Genomic DNA, 20,405 nt, shown 5'->3' on the forward strand with positions numbered 1-20,405 from the left:
ACTTCATCATTCCATGACCTGTTTCAGTATTTATGCTGGTAATACCCAGTTCGTTTGGCCTTTCCCTCACTCACACTCGGGGACTATAAGTCTGGATTCTGGAAACACTGGCCATTTGTGTGTGCTCTAACTTTTCAAACCTTAACACCATGAAAACAGAAATCCTACTGACGAGCGCAGAGGCCTCCTAGAGGAGCAGCATCGCCGTGTCCACCACCTGTCTCAACCAAAGTTGTAAGCAAACTGGTTGTTTTAGATTCATCTTTGGCACTAGGCACAAAGGCTGCAAGGTGACTTATACCTGTTTCACTCGGCTCGAATCCTGAAAAGAACCCTAAAATATACTAAAGCCCACCTACTTATTCCAGTTTCTTCAACCTGTACGGGAAGTCCCTTACTCGACTACTTCCTTCAGGGCCTGTTTCTATATGTATGCTGGTGATACCGAGCTAAATTTTGGTCTTTAGTCATTCCCAGTCAGGAACCATTAGTCTGGATCTGGAGGCACTGACTAATGTTTATGGTCACTACGCTTTGGATATGCGGCAACATTTTAAAGCTTAACATCTGAAAACAGAAACCTTGCTTCCAGCCTTGGGGCCTCATGCAGGAGCAGAAGCCTCTGTCCTAAGACATTGGGCCCACCACCTGGCCCAGTCAAAGTTGTGCCCAATCCGGTTGTCTGTGATTCATCTTTGGCACTAGACACCCAGGCTTCAAGGTGACTTATACCTGTTTCACTTAGCTAAGAATCTGGAACAAACCCTGCCATAGAAGCCCTCCTACAGATTCCAGTGGTCACTGCTTTTACACAGTTACGACTGGACTCTGCTATTTTCAGTCTCTTGTGTGTCCTGGGTGAGATTTATCCTTCAGCTACAGCTAGTGCAGAATGTTGTTGCTGCCCAGCTAATTAATTGCTGGTTTGCCCTGGAGTGAGTCCATTTCACCAAGGGCTGTGTCTCTCCACTGGTTACACTTTCACAGTCTGGTCTCTTTAAGGCAATGGTTACTGTACACAAGGCTGTTTTTTCTGGGCACCAGAGTTTCTGGACGCCAAGTCTGTCTGGTACAATCGGTGCTGATCCTTGATTTCGTTTTTCCAATTGCAGTATCATTTTTGGATTTGATCATTCGCTTTCAGGACTTCACATCTGAACTGAACAAAAGAAGTACATTTATTTCCATCTAGTTCTTGAAGCCTTCACCCTACTCATAGACTTGGGGTCCAGGTTTGCCTATTAACACACCTCCTTCTCCATTAATTACCTTCAAGATATGTATCAATATTGTAGCAGAGTTTTACCACGCCTCTCTTCTGACTTAAAGATACACTGTTGCCTTCATACAAGGGTGGATTGTTAATTCTCTGTATTAAAGCCTACGGATGGATATTCAGTTACATGAAATGCCATAGATTACCTCCTAGGTGAAGGATTTTGGTATTGGTTACAGCCTCTGACAAACCATAGGGATAGAAGATTTGCACTGTAATAAGTTTCTTGAAACTCTTTGGAAGGCTTGACAGGCATAAAACTGTCTAGGAATATCTTGTATAGAAATCATTAAACAATGCATACATCCATACATATAAATACCTATCCATAATGATACATAGAAGGCCTTTGGGTCAGCTCTCGCCTGCCATTCATCTGTTTGAGTACCATGTACACTCTAATTCCATCCATGATCCTGTGCTGCATGGGGTAATGGTTCAGTCCACATTGGTCATTGACTTTCTTGCCCTATGAATTACAGTGTTTTTCTGATTACGTGTGCACACCTGCCTCAAAATTAGTGCGGTTCAGCATCAGGGCTGGTTAGCCGGTCCTTTTAGTTTCCATTATTTTCCTTTTATAGTTCTTTGTCTCTCCTCTTTTTATCTTATTTTTTCTTCAGAGGATACTACAGTTCTCCATGCAGTGCTATTAGGTCGTCTGCTAGCCACTCATTTCATCTTCAGTATGGCTCATCCAACATGGCCACGTCCCCTAAACCAGAAGAGCATTATGCTATGCTATCGTTATTAGTGTACACATTTTTTTTACCATTTCAAGATAGCCAACACACTGGTTTTAAATGTTACGGCAACGCTGGACATTTTTAGCAAAGAGTATGTAGAATAGGTCTGGAAAGTAATAGTTGCTGTGTTTAGTTTCATTATAGCAACCGTATTTTCACGGTGTTTAGGCAGCAGCATGTTTCTTTTTTCTACTTTTATTCTTTTAATTTCTTTAATTTGTTATTTGTGTATGTTTTAATGCGGTGGTGTCAGGATGAACCTTTAACAATGGGGTTCTTCAAATGTACCTTATGTTTTCAGTTTACTTTCTTGAAAGATTAAGGTCTCTTGTCCTTTTTACAATCTTTTCAAAGTCGCTTCAGGTGAAAGTTCTTCTGAAAATGTGGGAGAGGGTGTGGCGTAACAGCCAGAGCTGCCGACTTGGGAACTGGGGAACCAGGTTGGAGCCTCAGCGCTGGCTCAGCATCCTACGATTCTCGGCAAATCACTTAATCTCCCTGTGCCTACAAAAATGAATGGGTCCTTGTGTAATGTAACTGGTGCACATGTTAAGCGCTCCAATACCTTCGAGTTGAGTTTGCGCTATATAATACTGCAAAAACAAAAATAACTATTCTCCCGGTCTGTGTTGTATTCCGACCACTAGATGTCTCCCCTTTATTAGAAATAAATCCCAAGCTTTCAAGCATTGTAACCAAATGTTCAAGGGCGAGTTCCACAGAGTGCACAAACGCAGTCTCGTTCGGAACATGCATTAGGTGGCGTTCAGTACCATTTTCGCAGAAGACCTTTCCGTTTCTAATTATCTCTGGGTTTCCGTCAACAACTCCTATACTACGCTGCAGGCCTTTCTCAAAATAGTGAGCACGATGGTTTGGGTACGATTGCCTTTTTATATGACCCACACTAAATGTGGCCCCTCTGAGGTGCTTTGGACATGTAGTCCTAATTCCAAACACGTTCCCAGAATTTCCTCGCATCACGTCTTGTCAGAGGGCCAAACATGATATGACTTCGACTTGAGCACTGCCCTTGATAACATCTCAAGCAAAAAGAAGGTGATGGACGCAATTATGAACAAATCAAACATTCACCTTCACTCACAGATCTGGGTTTAATCTATCGATACTTGTTTCCGGTCCAAGGAGGACCTGGCTTGACAGTTCGCGGAGGACTGTTCCCATGTGGAGCAGGGTCAAACTGATTTGTATATTGCTGGGTCTAAACTGGGGTGGCATGGTGAGCAAAAGAACACTGAATTTAACCCATAAGTCTTGACTGGGGTGAATGTTTGATTTGTTCCGCATTCAATCCATCATTTGTGTGTCTTTTACTTTCTCGCCCTAAGTGCGTCAGGTATGTCCAGACATGGGTCCCAGGCTCATTGTGCCAAGGGATTCAAGCGAGCCTGGCTGATAAGGATAAGGGGTGATACCCCAAAACCAGTCCCAGGATGCTTGGTTCTGGTCCAGGGAGGACCTGGCTTGGCAGTTCGGGCTGGACTGTTCCCATGTGGAGCAGGGTCAAGATTAATTTGCATATGTCTGGGTCCAAACTGGGGTGGCGTAGTGAACAATGGATTTAACCCAGATCTCTTGACTGGGGGTGAATGTTTGATCTGTTTTGCATTCCGCCCATCATTTGTGTGTCTTTTGAGAACAGCTGAGCTACCATCTCTGCATGCTGCTCCTAAGTGCCTAAAACCACACCAACCTTCCATTTTACACTTCCTGTGCTTCGACATGAGGATGGTCCTTGAAGTTCAACAACTTAAAACGTAACGAGATTGGTCAGCTTGGCAATCCTTGACAAAGGGTACAGTTTTATCCAGAGAAGTGCAAGAGTTCTAGGTGGAAGAAATTTTGTTTTTCCAAACAATTTCATTACTTTCACTCACAGAAAGGTGAGTGAAATGCATGATTTTAGCAAAAGTTTGAGGTTTGCTGGGGGTTCTGTGTAAGTAAACGTAGTAGGATCCAGCAAGTTGCATCACCCTAGACTCCCTGGGTGTCTAGTTTTCAGAAAAGTCTGGATTCAGTTGGTGAATTACAAGACAAAAAATGTTGTCTCCCCATTATGTTTTGGGGTCTTTCCTGTTGCTGGTGATCTGCCCAGCCGCACAAGTGGGGTACTGTTTGTAACAATTACGTTTTTCTAAATTTTTAGCTTCTAAATATAAGTAAGTGTGCAAGAAAAACAACACAATTTGTAAAATGTCCTCTGAATCACATGATAGTATGGGTAACCCCAAATTCAGAGTTGTATAAATAACCACGGTTCCAAAACTTAGGGGCATATTCACAAAGAAATGGTGCAGTGCGGCACTGCTAGCAATTTAGCAGCTCTGCGTCATTTAAAAAACATAGGAATGCGTCATATTTACAAGAATACGGCGTGCCCCTGTGTTTGACCTTGCGCCGGTGGGAAAAAAAAGCTGGCTAGTGACAAAACACACACCCTTGCGCCACGGTGCAAGGGTGCCTGCGTTGCAGGAATGATTCTTTATGTGCAAGAAGGGATATCTTCCTGCATATAAACAATCATTAAAGGCGATTTACTCCTTCTATGTGTGCTACAGAATGCAGCACACATATAATGAGCAAAAACAAGAAGAAACAAAAGTATTTCTCCTCGTTGTGCCACTCACGCCTGCTTTTCAGTGACGTTAGCTTTTGGCGCTGCCTCAAATGTACACATCTTTGTAAATCTGGAGCAGCATCAAAAAGTAATGTGTGTTGCAGTTGAATGCCTACAGTTGCACGCCCCTTTCACGCAGATGCCTGCGTGAAAGGGTACGATATTTACAAAGCGGCGCTAAGCGGCTTAATACTGCTTTGTAAATATGGTGCAGGGCACTGCACCATCGGAGCTTCATAAGGAGTGACGCTAAGGTGGCGCAATCCCGTTGTAAATATGCCCCTCAATATCTAGGGCGCATTTAAAAAAATGTGAATGGGTTACTTTCATACCTAGTTTTGGTTCATTAGATATTACCATCTGAATTTCTGCATGTATGGTACAGAATTAAAAATTATGACAAGCTGCAGGTCAGTTGTTGGTGCTGGGTTTTGCATGTTTTTGGATAACTAACACACTCTACATATCCTTGCTACCAGAAGAGTCTGACGGATGTAACGCTGTATTACTTTTTTAAACTTGCCACCAGGGCACAAAAATTACAGATGAAAACTTTGTCTCCTATTTCTATTTGTCTGTTATCCATTTTTTTTTTATTTCAGCATTTAGTTTCTTTTTTAAAATCTATGTGCGATCTACACCAATGACCCCTTTCTGAATTCCAAATTTTGTCTGCTTTTCAGAAATATATAGCTTTTTGGGTTTCACACCGTGTCCATCACAAACTACACGTAGGTAGAAACCATGAAAACGGTAAACACTGGCCACCACTTAGAACAATTGCATTGGATTTGCTTTACAACTCTGCTTGTTCCTGAAAGTTGGGAAAATTGTGATCCCATGATCTTAGCACAGCAACCATTTTGTTGCCTTTTTTAGGGGGAAAATATGCTTTCTTACTCAACACTTTTTTTTTTTTTTTTTTTTTTAGCCAAACATTTGCTAAATTTTGATTATTTTCTCAATTCCCTCTAGAGGAATGTACCAACCCTGGGCACCATTATTATTAGCAAGTGAGGGGGAAAAGGGACACAAATTTGGCTTCAATACCTTTGTGTATAAATAAATAAAAAATTAGGAACACTTATGTGCGATAGTGCCGAAAATATCAAAAAAGGGCTCAGCACTGGGGGTGGTAAGCCTTAGCAGTTAAGGGTTAATGGTACTCAGTTTATCATCATTGAAAGGATGAGGGGCTATGTTGATCCTCCCAGGTTTTGTTTTTTTGACCTGAGGCACACATCAAGTCTAATCAGCAAATGCTTAACTCATACGGTCTTCTTTCAAGTTTGATGGTGCCCAGATGGTTCTTACCTGTGTTTGTTTTCTGGTTTCTTTTGTCAGGTCAACATGAAGGCTCTGATTTTGGTTGGTGGGTATGGTACAAGATTACGACCATTGACCTTGAGCATTCCGAAGCCAATGGTGGACTTCTGCAACAAACCCATCTTACTGCACCAAGTGGAGGCACTGGTGAAGGTAAATCTCAGAATATTTTAATGTTTCAAATGATTTTGTGTTTTAGAATAGCAGTGAAACATAGCAACAAAGATGCACTCCACCACCACACTGTATCCAACAATGCTCTTCTGTGAGGACATGCTTTAGCATAAAGTCATGGACTGACAACAGGCCTTGCGCTGTACCCATTTGTGGACCATCCCCTTTGTCTTGCATTCCTTTATGCGGAGCAATCTAGAGGGCTCTCAATGTTCTTGGACAGGAGAGGGATTGAGAATACCAACACTGGGCTCCATTGTTTTCCATGTTCTTTCTCATCACCTGCAATATCATAAGCAACTGTGCCCATTTCTAGTACATGTCTTAATCTGCAGTACCAGTTTAATTTCTTAGCCATGTCCTTTTTCCAATTACACCCAGAAGTGTTTGCTTGCCCACCAGTCGCAGAATCAATGCCAGCTTGTAGTTGCCTCTTGCTGATAACAGTTAACCTTAGGCATCCATTGTACAATTTGCTAGGGGGTTAAAGAGGGGACCTCTCGAAATTATTATTATTATTATTATTTTTGTTAGAAACAAAGAGACTTATTTATTTACAGTCTCAGTGAAGTGCATTGGTTTTCTCACAATATTATGCTGAGTCTTAGAATTTTAACATGCACCTAAAGACATTTATCACAATTGTCCGATTTCAATGTTTTTTGTAATTTTTTTTAATTTTATTTTTGCTTTTCAAATACAATACAAAACATTGCATAATTTCAAGTGTATGGCATCAGTACAGTTGACAGATCAAGGAATATCACAGTATTGAGATTACATCATCGCAAAACATGACATCATATATAACCAGAGTTACAGACATGGCATAACAGGTATCGGCTTGTAGGGCGAGGGTGAACAGGGTAGCATTATAAGTACAGTCATGACATTATACATCAGTAAGTGACAGCAGATACGTTGTGAGCGGTCTCCAAATGTCACGTGGCTTGGAAGCGGACAGTAACTCCTCCGCGTAGCATGTGAGCTGGTCCCGGCAGTGCACCAAGTCCTGTTGCCACAATTTAGCTGTAGGTGCTATTCGACTCTCCCAACAGACAGAGATCCTGCGTTTAGCTATTAGCAATGCAATAGACATACGTTTTTTGTTAGACTTTACCTTTGCCCCCGTTCCCAGTAGACACAGTTTTGGATGACAGTCAAGCGGTTCTTCAATCATCAGGCCAATTATTCTTACAACTGAGCTCCAAGAGTCAAGTATTTTAGGACACTCCCAAGCCAGTTGATAAAACCCAGCCCCAGGTGCACCACAGAGTTTACAGGCATCGGATTGTCGGAACCCAAATTTAAACAGCTGTGCCGGTGTATAGTAAAACTGATGCAAGTATTTAAAATGCACCAAACGTAGGTTGCCATTAGACATCATTTGGCCCGTCAGGCGGCAGCTATCGAACCAGTCGTCCTCCGTGAGCGGTTCTGGGAGCACAGCATTCCAGTTATCCAGTGCATTCGCCCCCACAGATGCCATGTCACGTTGGGATGCCCTATAGAGCTTAGCAACTAGCTTGGTTCTGGATGTAGCCGTGTATAGGAGTTGCAGCGCTTCAAGAGTCGGTGGTTCAGAAGGGAAATGTGGATTAAGTGCACGCATGGCAGAGCGCAACCTAGTGTACACAAATATCTGCATGGCGGCGGCCTCACCCCGAATGGCCAGGTCTGCTGAGGTTATGAACTGGCCTCCAGGGAACACGTCCGCCATGATGAAGAGTCCCATCCCGCAAGTGTCCTCAGTGTACCCGCCTCTTGGGTTACCAAGATATCTGAATGGTGGAGCAGTGGCATGTTTGGAGCATATAGCGGTAGTTTTGTGCACCCGTTGACCTAGCTCTCGCCAAGCATGAGATGTAATTTGAATCGTATCGAATTCCCCCTTCTCATACACCATGTGTGAGTTTACTATCATGGCCTTAAGGAGTATAGGATGCACAGCACCCGCCTCCACCACCACATGCGGGATGTATGCCGGGTCATGCTGCCAGTAGTAGGCATACTTCGCTTGCACACAGAGGTAGTAAAGATGGATGTCTGGTGCCGCAAACCCGCCCTGTTCATATGGTAAGGTGAGTGTTTCCCACTTAAGCCGGGATTTCTTCCCACCCCAAGCTAGTGTGATCAGGATTGAGAGAAGGGTGTCAAAAAAATGTCTTGTAAGACGTACCGGGATATTTAAAAAGAGATATCAAAATCGTGGGAGCGCTACCATTTTCATTAAGGCTATGCGGTCAGCAAAGGACAGGGGCAATTTAATCCAACGATTCACCTGCTCCTCCAACCGTGTGATGGCGGTGCCAAAGTTAGCTTGTATGACCGTCTGCTGATCCCTATGCAGCCAGATTCCTAAGTATTTGGCAGCATCCGAACACCACGTTGATGGGTATTCCATGTCAAAGGGGCGGGTGCTATCAGTGAGAGTTAGTATGGTTGACTTGGACCAGTTGATTCCTAGGCCTGAGAAGCGTTCAAACCGAATGTATTCTCGGATGATTTGCGCAAGAAACTGCGCCGGTTTACGAAACATACAGTACCATGTCATCTGCATACATGGAAACTGCAAGTGGACGCTGAAAAAATCGCAGGGCCGATGCAGCATGCCGCTGCCTTAGTATACATGCTAAGGGCTCCATCACAAGCGCAAATAGCAGTGGCGATAGTGGGAAGCCCTGCCGAGTGCCACTGTGAATGGAGAACTTTTCCGAGAGGTGTCCGTTAATTCTAACTCTAGCTTCTGGTCTAGTGTACAACAGTCTAATCCAGTTCGTAAATGCAAACGGGACGCCCATACAGTGGAGGACTGCAATCATATAGGACCAAGATATCGAGTTGAACGCTTTTGCAGCGTCGAGCAACACTGCTACTGCTGGGAGTGTGGGCTTTAATACATGCATTACAGCAAATATGGTGTGCAAGTTATGGGACGTGGAACGAGTAGGAATAAATCCCGACTGGTGTGGGAGTACCATAACCGGCAGGAGGAGTTGGATCCTCGTGGCCAAAACCTTTGCCAGAATTTTAACTTCAGTGTTTATGATAGACAACGGGCGATACGAGTCGCATTTATCAGGCGGCTTAGGTTTCAAAAGGGCAACCGCTAGTGCCTCCCGCAGGGTCGGAGGCAGACACTGGGCCTCATATGCCTCCTCATAGAGTTGAAGTAGACACGGCGCTAATTGTTCAACATACTCTTTATAGAATTTGGCCGGCAGCCCGTCAGTACCTGCAGCTTTCCCGTTAGGCAGAGCGGAAATAGCACCCTGTATCTCCCCCAGTGTGAGTCGGTGCATCAGAAATTCTTGTTGCCTCCATGACAGCCACACCAAGGCGATATCATCAAGATATTGTTCTAACTCAGCAGTGCTAGCTGTGGGTCGGTGGGCATACATCGTAGTGTAATAATCAGAGAACGTTTGCAAAATATTATCAGTGTCGTAATGTGTGTCTTCATCAACCCTGATTGCTTGAACAACCTGCGCCCTAGGGTGTGGGTCTAGGATACGGGCAGCAAGTGTCCTCCCCGGCCAGCCACCCTCACCATAGTATCATGCCCTACTCCGTCGGGAGAGATACTTAATCTCTTGCTCAGCTGTTTCATTATATTCTAGAATTTTCTCCTTTATGTGCGCTAATATGGTTGGGCCGGGCCGGATGCTATATTGGCGTTCCAGGTCGCCTAGCTCCCGTTCCAGCGTCGCCATGGTGCGACGGAGAGATTTCAAGACCCCAGCTTGGAGGCCTATACATTTCCCCCCGAATGGTCACCTTAAAGGCTTCCCACAATGTTTCCATAGTTTGAACCGACCTTGTATTTAATGAGAAGTAATCTGTTATAGCCTTACGGACATCCTCCGTAAATACTGGATCAAGTAGGAAAGAGGACTGTAAGTGCCACTGGAAGGGGGGCGGGACATGGGAGGGAAGAGTCATATCCAAAGCCACTGGGGAGTGATCGGACAAAGTTCTAGGCAAGTGCCTTATCTGCGTAACCCAATTACAAACATCTGGCGTTCCCAGCCAATAATCAATACGGGACCAAGATTGCCTCGCATACGAGTGACACGACCCCTCCATGGCTCGTGGGTGTCGCTGTCTCCAGATATCGGCGAGACCCAGTGATCCCATTCCCTCATGCCCTACACAGGTGGCCCTTCGGGGAGGGGAAGGGGGGGGGGGGGGGTAGGGTAATCTACTGTCGTTCTTCTGTCCATCGCGGGATCAAGTACCACATTAAAGTCACCGCCACAAATAATGATGTTATAGAGTTTACTCCACAGAGTATCAAAAAAGACGGGATCATCCTTGTTTGGGCCATATATATTAACAATAGTTAAATGTGTATTATATAGCTTACCCTGAACTATTATGTACCTGCCCTCAGTGTCTGCATCAACATGGGTGGGCGTAAAGGGAACATTTTTTTTTTACCAAGATCATAACCCCCGAGCATACGACGAATAAGATGCAGCTAACTTCTCCCCGGCCCATCTCGTGGCAACACGCAAGACTTACTGCCGCGTAAGATGCGTCTCCTGCAGTAGGGCGACCTGCACATGATGCCTGTCCAGATAGGCTAGCACTTGCCGCACCTTCTTGGCGTTATTAAGCCCCCTGACATTCCAACTCACCCAAGTGAGATTAGACCGGTTTTTATCTACCATGGCCATACAATCTGAGATATAAAATTGTAGCAGAACGGAATCTACATGTGAAATACAACTCAGTACTCAAAAATGGATCCTGCACAATGCCATTATACTGACCCAGAGTTCACCAACCACCCCACCCTCCCCCAGCGGCCAGTGAACATTGCCACAAATAGTTCCCTGTATAAACAGAACGGAAACATAACAATTGAATTTTCACAATGCATACCATATTAGGATCAAAGAAATGCAGTACCCCAATAAGGGCGCCAATGTGGCACCAACATAGAACCAAAACTTTGTGGGGAATTCCCATTTCGTGGCTCGCTAGGAGCCCCTGGACCCCGCACGTGCGGGATGGGTCGAGCTAGGAGGAAATTGGCTAACCAACTCATGGTCATACGTAAAGTATGAAGTATTATCTTTAGCTACCTGGTGTTAACATTGGGTATGAAGTACAATTCTGAACAGGTGTCCGTGCCAGCATACTTTAAATGCACCTACAGATCATGGCACATATGGAGCTGAAATGTCAGCCCGTACAGTTTAAGCATTAATCCTATATCAACGAGCTAGAGAGCGAGCTACACATAAAAGGCCATTAAAGAAAATAGGCAATATAACATTTATGAACAGAGTTATACTAGTCTCACGTGCTCAACCTTAAGAGTCAGAATGTCCACTCTTCCCGCGTAGTGTCTCCTGCCGCTCCAGCCGTCGAGTGTGTTGCAGGGCCTCCTTTGGCGTCGCGAAAATGCGTGCCTTCCCATCATGTTGTATTTGCAGACGAGCCGGATAAAGCATAGCATAGGGAATTTGAAGGGACTGCAATTTCTTCTTCACAGAGTGAAACTCTCGACGAGCCTGTTGTACTGCGACGGTGAAGTTAGAGAACAATTCTATTTTCATCCCTTGATAGTCGAGCCTCCCCTTCTCCCTGGCCAGATGGAGAGCCGTATCCCTGTCCCTATAGTTAAGGAGTCTGGCAATGATTGGTTGTGGTGGGGCTCCTGGAATGGGCTTTGGAGCCAGGGATCGATGAGCCCGCTCGACGATAAACACTTTGGAAAACTTTTCAGCTCCCAGCAGCGTCGTGAGCAGCGTTTCAATATACGTCTCCATGGGTCCGGTGTTGGTATTTCGGATACCCTAATAATACGGAGGTTATTTCTGCGGGAACGAGCTTCTGTGTCCTCGTTTTTGGCCTTAATGACTTCTAATATTTTCTCCATGGTAGCACACGAGGTCCCTACCACCTCCATCCGATCTTCCATGGCGGAGATGCGAGCCTCCGCCTCTGCAATTTGTGTGCCGTGTTTGTCCAGTTTCGAAGCCATGCTGTCCATGCGGAGGTTGAGACCATCAATCTTGGAATGAATAGTTTGTAGACTTTGTTGCATACTGAGCATCATGCGCTCCAGCTTTGCGGTCGGGCCCTGCTCCGGGTCTGGTTCCGAGTCAAAGGCAGCAGGAGTAGAGGCTTTAGTATGTGCTTTGGCCTCAAATTGAAGCTTACTTTGCTGTCTGTGCGCCCCATATCAATACTGGGACAGTCGCAGTGGAGGATCGTGGATTTGTAGGAAAACAGCAATCCGCGTCTGCGACCAGACTGTGTGTTAGATAGGATGTCCAGCAGAATTCTTGCGCCCAAATGATCAATTCCACCCCAGGGATGTAGTAAATATGAGATTAACTGACGGTGTTGCCCACGTCGCAATTAGAAGCACAAGAGGGAAAGTGAGGCTGTATCCTGTGCAGTGTAGAGAGCACCTGGCATAAACCAGAGCACAGAGAAAGTCAAAGCAGCGAACATCCAGAGGTGCCGGGGTAGCAAGTGAGAGCCCCAGATGGTAGGAGCAGGAGTATCCCGCCGAGTTCAGCCGCGGCCGGATGCTCCGATCCCCAGGATGCACCACAGCCTGTCCCGGGCCTACCAAGGCCTCGCCGCTGATTACGAATTGTCCCCGCGAAGAGATCCGGCCACGGACATCAGCGCAGCGCCCCCAGACATGGCCGTTCAGAGGGGGAGACCCAACAGCCGGCGCCCCGCCCCACAGTAGCGCCGTAGTTCCAGCGAGGAACTCACCGTCTTGCGGATCTCCGTCTCGGGCGCAGCGCCCAGGACGGCAGACGGGGGCTTCCCCGCAGAGTCCGGTCCTCAACAGCAGCAAATGAGCGCCTCAACGCCACACAGGAGAGCCTCTCAGCAACGTCTCTGGCCATGCATCAGGCAATCAATAGCAGTATCCGGCTCCACGCATCCAGAGAAGGTAGGTCGCAGCGCCGGGAGTCAGTATGCCGAGCCCGGGACCGTCATTTTACACACAGTGCGGCACATTAGATAAATCTCGGCTAAGGGGTACCAGCGGCAGCCGATAATAGTCACTCACCCACAGGCAGTAGTCGGGAGGGAAATCAATAGTATGTGGCTCACAATCAGCTAGCCAGAAGAAGGGCAGTCCACAGTGCAGGAAATCAGCATTCTGCCGACCCAAAAGCCGCCATTTTACCCGCAGCGCGGCTCGGCAGTCTAAAGTTGTGTTCCAGGTGCTAGAGGCAGCTGATTCTACGAATTTCCACAGCAGAGCTCTCCTCAGCAGCGTAGAAGCAGGCAGTCATCGTTTTTGGCCGTGGATGGCGCCATAATTAGCGGATTTTTGACGGATCATCGACCATCAGAGCTACACTCGCAATGTTTCTCATACGCCAGATATGCACATCCAGGCCTTTTTCTGGGCACGCTTGAATCCAGGATTGGTGGATTCAAACGTGCCCAGAAAAAGGCCCGGATGGGCATATCTGGCGCATGAGAAACATTGTTGAAAATATAAGCATCCTACGTGTGTTATGATAAGAACAATAAACAAGTGAATTGAATATTTTGGAGTAGTTGGAATAATCATTTTGAAATTGAAAAACGGTAAATATTTTCATGCGAGAATTACGCCTCACGCTGTGCGTCTGGAAAGGAGTGTCACTGCGCTCCCCTTATGGTTGATCACAACTCTAGCCATGTGGGACAGTGCAAAACTAATTTGGGATTTTAAAGTTTCCAGCAAATGTCTAACAACCAGTATTGATATCCATAAGTACCATTAGTAAATCCTTGTTTAGCTTCTGTCTTACTATAATGATCACTATAACTACTGTGGCTTTCTTCACACCAAAATATTTTTCTAAATCTGAATTTCATTTCATCCTATAATAACTATACAGGTTTTTTTCCAGTTGATGTCCATTCAGTCACTCACCGGCAGACCTCCTCCCTTTATTATACATGACTTGTAGTTTTTTTGTTTTTTTTAATAAAAAAAAAATATGTATCAAAAACCTTTTCATATTCATTGAAAAAAATCGGGCCTGAAGTCATGGGCTAGAAATATTGGGCATGGGGATATTGATGCATCACCCAGGTTTGGTAATAAAAAATAGCAACTGGCTTTGAAAGTAAAAAGAATAAATGTGCTATTTGAAACCGCTTCAGCTATGATCACAGTCCATGGAAAGCTGCAACATTGAGCCCGTTTTCAGTCTGTGTTTCTGGTGTTGATTTGAGACACCAGGCATGACTCTTTGATCTGAAGGGGAACGTTCCCCAAGTGTGCCTTCCTAGGACACTGGGCTGCATGCTGTGACCTGGAACATAATTCTTTAGCAATTGTTTTCAAACTGCGTGAAGAACTTGAATTTTTCCTTTTCTTGAAGAAGGAGATCACTACTGGCCTCAGTTGAGGGAATTGTTTCTACCATAATGTGCCTGGACTCTGTGGGGACAGGACTGTGTGAGTGACGTGTACAAGGTGATAATATATGGTGACTAGAAAAGTGACTCAGTTGAATGCAAATGTGTGACTGTGAGGCCAGTGGGATACATGTTTCATCCCCTCCAGAAAAGCTTGACATAAGAAGGAGACTGAGGGACAGCTCCCCAGACTGGCAAAGGGTATTGCTAACATTTTTGAGCTTTGTGTTAACTATCGGAGAATAAGGCATGTGAGTATGGTGGCAAGGCTGCTTTAGTTATGCAGGTTCTTAGCAGAGACCTGCTGATTGTTTCTTCCTGTGCACGCTTTATGGCATATGTGGCTTGATGAATGCTTACCGCTTACTACTATGTTTTTTTGTGTTACATTCATTTTTATTAGGTTTTCTTGTGGCATATACCATAGACCTCAGGATATTACAGTCTGGTTGTGCAGTCAAATCTGATTCAAATGCCCGTGCAACATCATTTCTATATATTAAAGGAGAAATGTACACAATTTTGTGGGAACAGCAATCATCTAACCATATATCCGAATTAAAAGAAACACAATGATCAAAGAAAACAGTCAACTTTGCTTGCCTCTCTGCAACTTGACCCTAATCTCTCAGCCCAGGATAACCAATTATAGCACAACTACAGCAGGACGCAGCCCCAAAGGACATTAACATTGAGGATCATGGCAGATCTTCATCACTCGGTTTAGGAGGAGGGAGCATAGCATTAAGCTTGGTCAGATATTCTTTTCTTTGCTCCATGAGGTCACACCTCCCATCATGAGTTCTGGTATCTGCTCAGACAGAGAATTCTACAGATGCCCGCCGGCCTACATCCTTCCACCATGCTGTGACCAGGGGGGCAGTTGTAGTCTTCCAAGCCATGGCAATGTCTTTTTGGCAAAACCAGTGTTAGTGCTTGGAACCCACCCAGTTGGCACGTATTTATTTATTTTATTTATTTATTTGCAGGTTTTTATAGCGCTAGAATCGACTCCAACTGGAGTATCTCTGCGCTTCTGGCGGGTTAGTCCTTAATCAAGAGTAGAACAAGCGGAAGTCACTAAATTGCATTTATGAACAACAAGGTTTTAAGTTGTTTCCTAAACATCAAGTGTTCGGAACAGGAATGAATGGCTACAGGGAGACAATTCCACAATTTAGGTCCCAACACTGATAGTGCCTTATTTCCGTGCCTGGCCTTCTTGGCACGCGGTACTACCAGTAAATGCCCATTGCTGGATCTGAGCATTCTGGATGGAATGTATGGAATAAATTTCTTTTCCAGATATAGTGGGCCTTGTCTATTTAGGCTCTTATGTATTAGGCAGCAAGTTTTAAATTTTATCCTTTGGCGGATTGAGAGCCAGTGGAGTTCTTCTAAAAGTGGCTTTGATGCTGTTCTTAGAGGGGCATTAAGAACAAGGCGAGCCGCAGTATTTTGTATTACCTGGAGTCTATTCAATACTCCCTCATTTGCAGAGAGCAACAGACCGTTGCAGTAGTCGATCCGACTCATAACAAGGGCCTGCACCAGCGTCTTCCTGAAGTGGTCCGGCAATAATGGAAAGACTTTACGTAGCAGGCTAATAGTATGGAAACATACGCCTGCGACATAGTTCGTATGTTGTTTTAGTGACAGATCCTGGTCAAGGCGAATCCCCAAGTTTTTAACGATCTGTTTGGGCTCAGGTGCTACGCCTAGACCAGGTGGCCACCAGTCTGGAGTCCAGAGTATTTTGGCTTCACCGAACAACATGACCTCCGTTTTACTAACGTTACACTGTAGGTAATTAGTGGACATCCAACATGCTACAGCTTCCATGCCTGCAGAGAAAGAGCTCCTCAATTCCGAGGTAAGAGTCTTAAAAGGGAAGAGGAGCTGCGTGTCATCAGCATATGACACGGGGATGAAGCCAAATTTACGCATCACTCTTGCCAGGGGAGCCACATAGATGTTGAAAAGCGTTGGGCTTAGACAAGAGCCCTGTGGTACCCCTTTCAAGACTTTTACCTCTGCTGAGCGATACGTACCCATGGTGACAGTCTGGGTGCGATCAGAAAGGAAGCTTCTCAGCCATGCCAGGGCTTTGTTCTTAACCCCCACGTTCGACAACCGGTCAATAAGAATGTTATGAGACACGGTGTCGAACGCTGCTGATAGATCTAATAAGACTAAGATCACAGAATAGCCTTTGTCTTGGAGCATGTGCAGGTCGTCCATAACAGACAGTAGTGTAGACTCTGTGCTGTGTTTTGGCCTGAAACCAGATTGAGAATGGTCAAGGCCGCCCACAGTTTCAATAAAGCTGGAAAGGAGTCTGTTAACATACTTTTCTGTAAGTTTTCCCAGAAAAGGTAACAGTGAAATTGGCCTTAGGTTGGATAGTTCGGTCCAAGCAGTGGTGGTATTTTTCCTGATAGGCCTGACTAGTGCACGTTTCCATTCTCTGGGGACAGATCCTGTGCTCAGGGACAGATTAACGAGTTTTACGATCGTAGGACATAGTGTGTCAAATAGAGTGGGCATTAATCTGGCTGGAATAATATCGTCTGCTTCATTACTACTCAGGAATGTAGAAGGCAGAAAACTGGATCGCAGGGCAATATGGATGCAGTGATATCAGAAATACAGGAGATTACTTTTTGCCAATAGAACGCTATTACAGGGAAAAGCCACGCCATATGCAGGAAATCTGTTTGACCTGCGTATATCTGAGGCATGTTTCCCTTCCTCCCGAGTATATTTTAGCTATCCTGTCTGGGGGCGGGTGGGGTTTGGGGAGGAGGTACCGTGCATTTTGTGTACTCACTTCTAATGTATCCCAGACATCTGCGCTATTTGTAAGGTTGCAGTTTGTCCACACTTCATAATTTCCCTGCTACCCCTCTCAACGCAGAATATAGGAGAAACTGCGTCGGGTCTTGTGTGCCTCCCTTTGTCAGGTCCACGAAGTTGCATAGTTTGTCCTCTGCTGTCATATCTCCCGAAGTCCTGTACCCAGCTGCAGCCCAGGGCTATACTTAGTACACCTCTCAACTGCCGGCAAAGGGGAGGTGCCTAGAGAGGGAGACTGGGGTGGAGCCATTTTACCTCCTATGCAAGTATTTCTGCCAGCACCACACTTCTACCTTCAACAGAGCGCTGGGGAGAACATGGTGCAAAGGAGAGGCCAACAACCACTCCAACAACTGAGTTTCTTCGAAATTGAAACCCAACCGGTGGTTCTCCGGATTAGATACAGTGGTCTACTTTGTTTTGTAGGAGGTATCATCTAAGCAATGCCTATCATTTTGTCTCTTCCAGAGTTGCTACTCCCTAAGCAAATGCTGATGGCTTTCAGCTGCAATATATTCACACATGTTTGTGCTCATGTACTGGGTGCTCCACTTTGAGACTCTTGTCACTACCTGCTGTGAAAAACATCACCTGAAGCAAAGATTGTGTCTGCTACGCAGATGTGAGGTACTCTAAGAGGGAACTGTTTTGGACCAGAACTCTATCAGTGGAATTAACATTCCCTGGGTGCAACATGACTATAAAAGTGGGATTTAAACTTTCCCACTTGGTTCCAAATATCTTGCTTATCAAAGAGATGAGGGCCAGCAAAATGTAATTGTCTTACAGACAGACTCCCAAAAGCGAGGGTTAATCACCTAGAAAGTCTGCAAGAAACTGTGGGACTATCACTTTACGAGATCCTCTCTGACCTGCTAAGATATGGGAGCGGAAGACACCTCTGCCGGAAGAGACATCACAGAGGAGCCGAGTCGCTATTCCTGATTGAAAGGGACTGCCCAGCAGTGTATTGACCCAAGTGCTGGATTGCTTCTCTTTGCCCTCCAATTGATGCTTAATCTTAAACCAGCGTGCTGGACCTACTAAGCAACTGGATGGAACATGACCGCATCCATGGCTTCCAAAGACTGTGCCCGGCACCCGATGTCCTGTGCGGACTCTGCTGGCAAGCGGAGGATACTGAATAATCAACGGCACCGGACAGTGGGCTATTCATTTTTTGTAAGGGGGCCTTTGCTTTGGGCCTATTTCCCTCTACTGGATCGTGCAGCTGCACCCGTTGACCTGTCACAGTAGGCGTGGAGCTCACGAACAGCCTTGCAAGAAGGTCGGACCATCGCAAACTCACTGTGGAGTGAAGGTTTTGCACCGGGGACCTCTCTTCTGCTTCACTCAGGTAACTCCTGCACCTTCAAACTTGTACTCAACAAACATATTGACTTTGTTGGCTTTAAGAAGAGCTTCTGTGGGTGTGCCAGCTACTGAGGCATTGAAGGACCGATGTGCAGGCCTCCTGAGACAGAAGTCTGCTTACATTAATCACATTGAGCCTACAAGGAGATTATTCTAAGTAGGAAACATTTCTGCCTAGATACCGTGTTATATCTGACCTGGAGCCCTGTACCCATGGGCATATTCCTTTGAGTAGTAATTTGTTTTTGTATAATAAACTACATCTCTTTTATAAAAGTTAAGCATGGATTGGAAAGTCAATGCATGCTATTTTGTGACTGTGCCCTGAGCCTCTTATCCCCCAACACCACCTCACTGAAAAGCAATGGACTGCTTGCTGGTCTTGCTACCACGAAGACCATGTTCTAAGAGGTGGTTCTTAGTGTTCAGGTTTCAGTGCCCTAGTATGTGACGACCTGGGTAAGCAGTGGTAAAAGCCCACAATCACAAGGGTTGGAGCCCAGTAACCCCTGCTTGTTCTGTGGCCCCAAAAGGGTATAATTAGGGGGACCCAACCCCCAGGCCCGAATTCTATTATTAAGGGTGGTGGGGGGTGCTGCCACCCTCCCCAAGCCTTATTGGGACCTAGTAGTTCTTCACACTGGTCCAAATGCTATAAAGCAGAGGCACCCCCTTCCTTGAACCTTATCCCCCAGAACCAAATTTAATAATTAAGGGGGTAGGGACCCTATTCCCCCCCCCCCCCCCCAGTCCAGAGGTGAGGGCCCATGGTGCCCACCTGGGGCACCCACAAACTGAAAGCTGGGGGAGCCCCAGGGCCGCCACAGCCCTAGACAGCTCCCCACATGCTGCGGGAGCTGGCATTATTCCTGTCCGCAGGGAGTAGATGTTCATGCTTGCTCCCTGCGGGCTGTAGCAATATCTGTTTTCCCTACCCACAGGAGTGCCGGCAGGGGAACAGAAGTCTGCTCCCATCCGGTGGGAGCATGTTTAAATCTCAGGCTGGCTGGGAGCAGACCTGCCTTCCCGACCCATGCTGCTGCAGACCACCTAGACCTGGTGGGGGTCCCAGAAGGATCCTCCTGCCCTGCCCCTCTTCTGGCCCGATAACAACCTTTTAAAAATTCTGTTCTGTGGAGGATCTGCAGTGTAGATTAAAAAAACCATAAACAAATCCCACTTTTTAGGGCTTGCCTACACAGCGTGTTGTGCTTTGAGAGGTATTGTTTACTATTCAGTGAGCTTACCACCCACCCACTGCATACCATTGATTGTTACCACTCTGCTGCACTCAAGCCACTTCATTTCACTCCTTAGAACTCCACTCTGACTTTCTGCTCAACGCCACTCCTCTCCACTCTGCCCCCACTCCACTCTGCCCCCACTCCACTCTGCCCCCACTCCACTCTGCCCCCACTCCACTCTGCCCCCACTCCACTCTGCCCCACTCCACTCTGTCCCACTCCACGCCGCGCCACTGTACACCTCTCAACTTTACACAACTCCACTCTGTGCTACTATACTATACTCTACTCTATGCCACTATACTCTATTCCACTCCATTCCACTCTACTCCGCTCCAGTCTACTCTACACCACTCCAGTCTACTCTGTGC

General features: G+C 45.9%; 1 protein-coding gene across 1 annotated transcript in view; it reads left to right on the plus strand.

Moving 5' to 3' along the window:
- The window catches only part of GMPPB (GDP-mannose pyrophosphorylase B), a 249,043-nt gene that overhangs the window by 8,917 nt on the left and 219,721 nt on the right, over positions 1-20,405 (plus strand). Inside the window, exon 2 of the mRNA XM_085625038.1 lies at positions 6,005-6,139. Coding sequence (XP_085481164.1) covers positions 6,011-6,139 — 129 coding nt within the window. The 5' untranslated portion in view covers positions 6,005-6,010. The remainder of the gene's footprint in view (positions 1-6,004; positions 6,140-20,405) is intronic.

Source organism: Triturus cristatus, chromosome 9, assembly GCF_964204655.1.
Source record: "Triturus cristatus chromosome 9, aTriCri1.1, whole genome shotgun sequence".
NCBI lineage: Eukaryota > Metazoa > Chordata > Amphibia > Caudata > Salamandridae > Triturus > Triturus cristatus.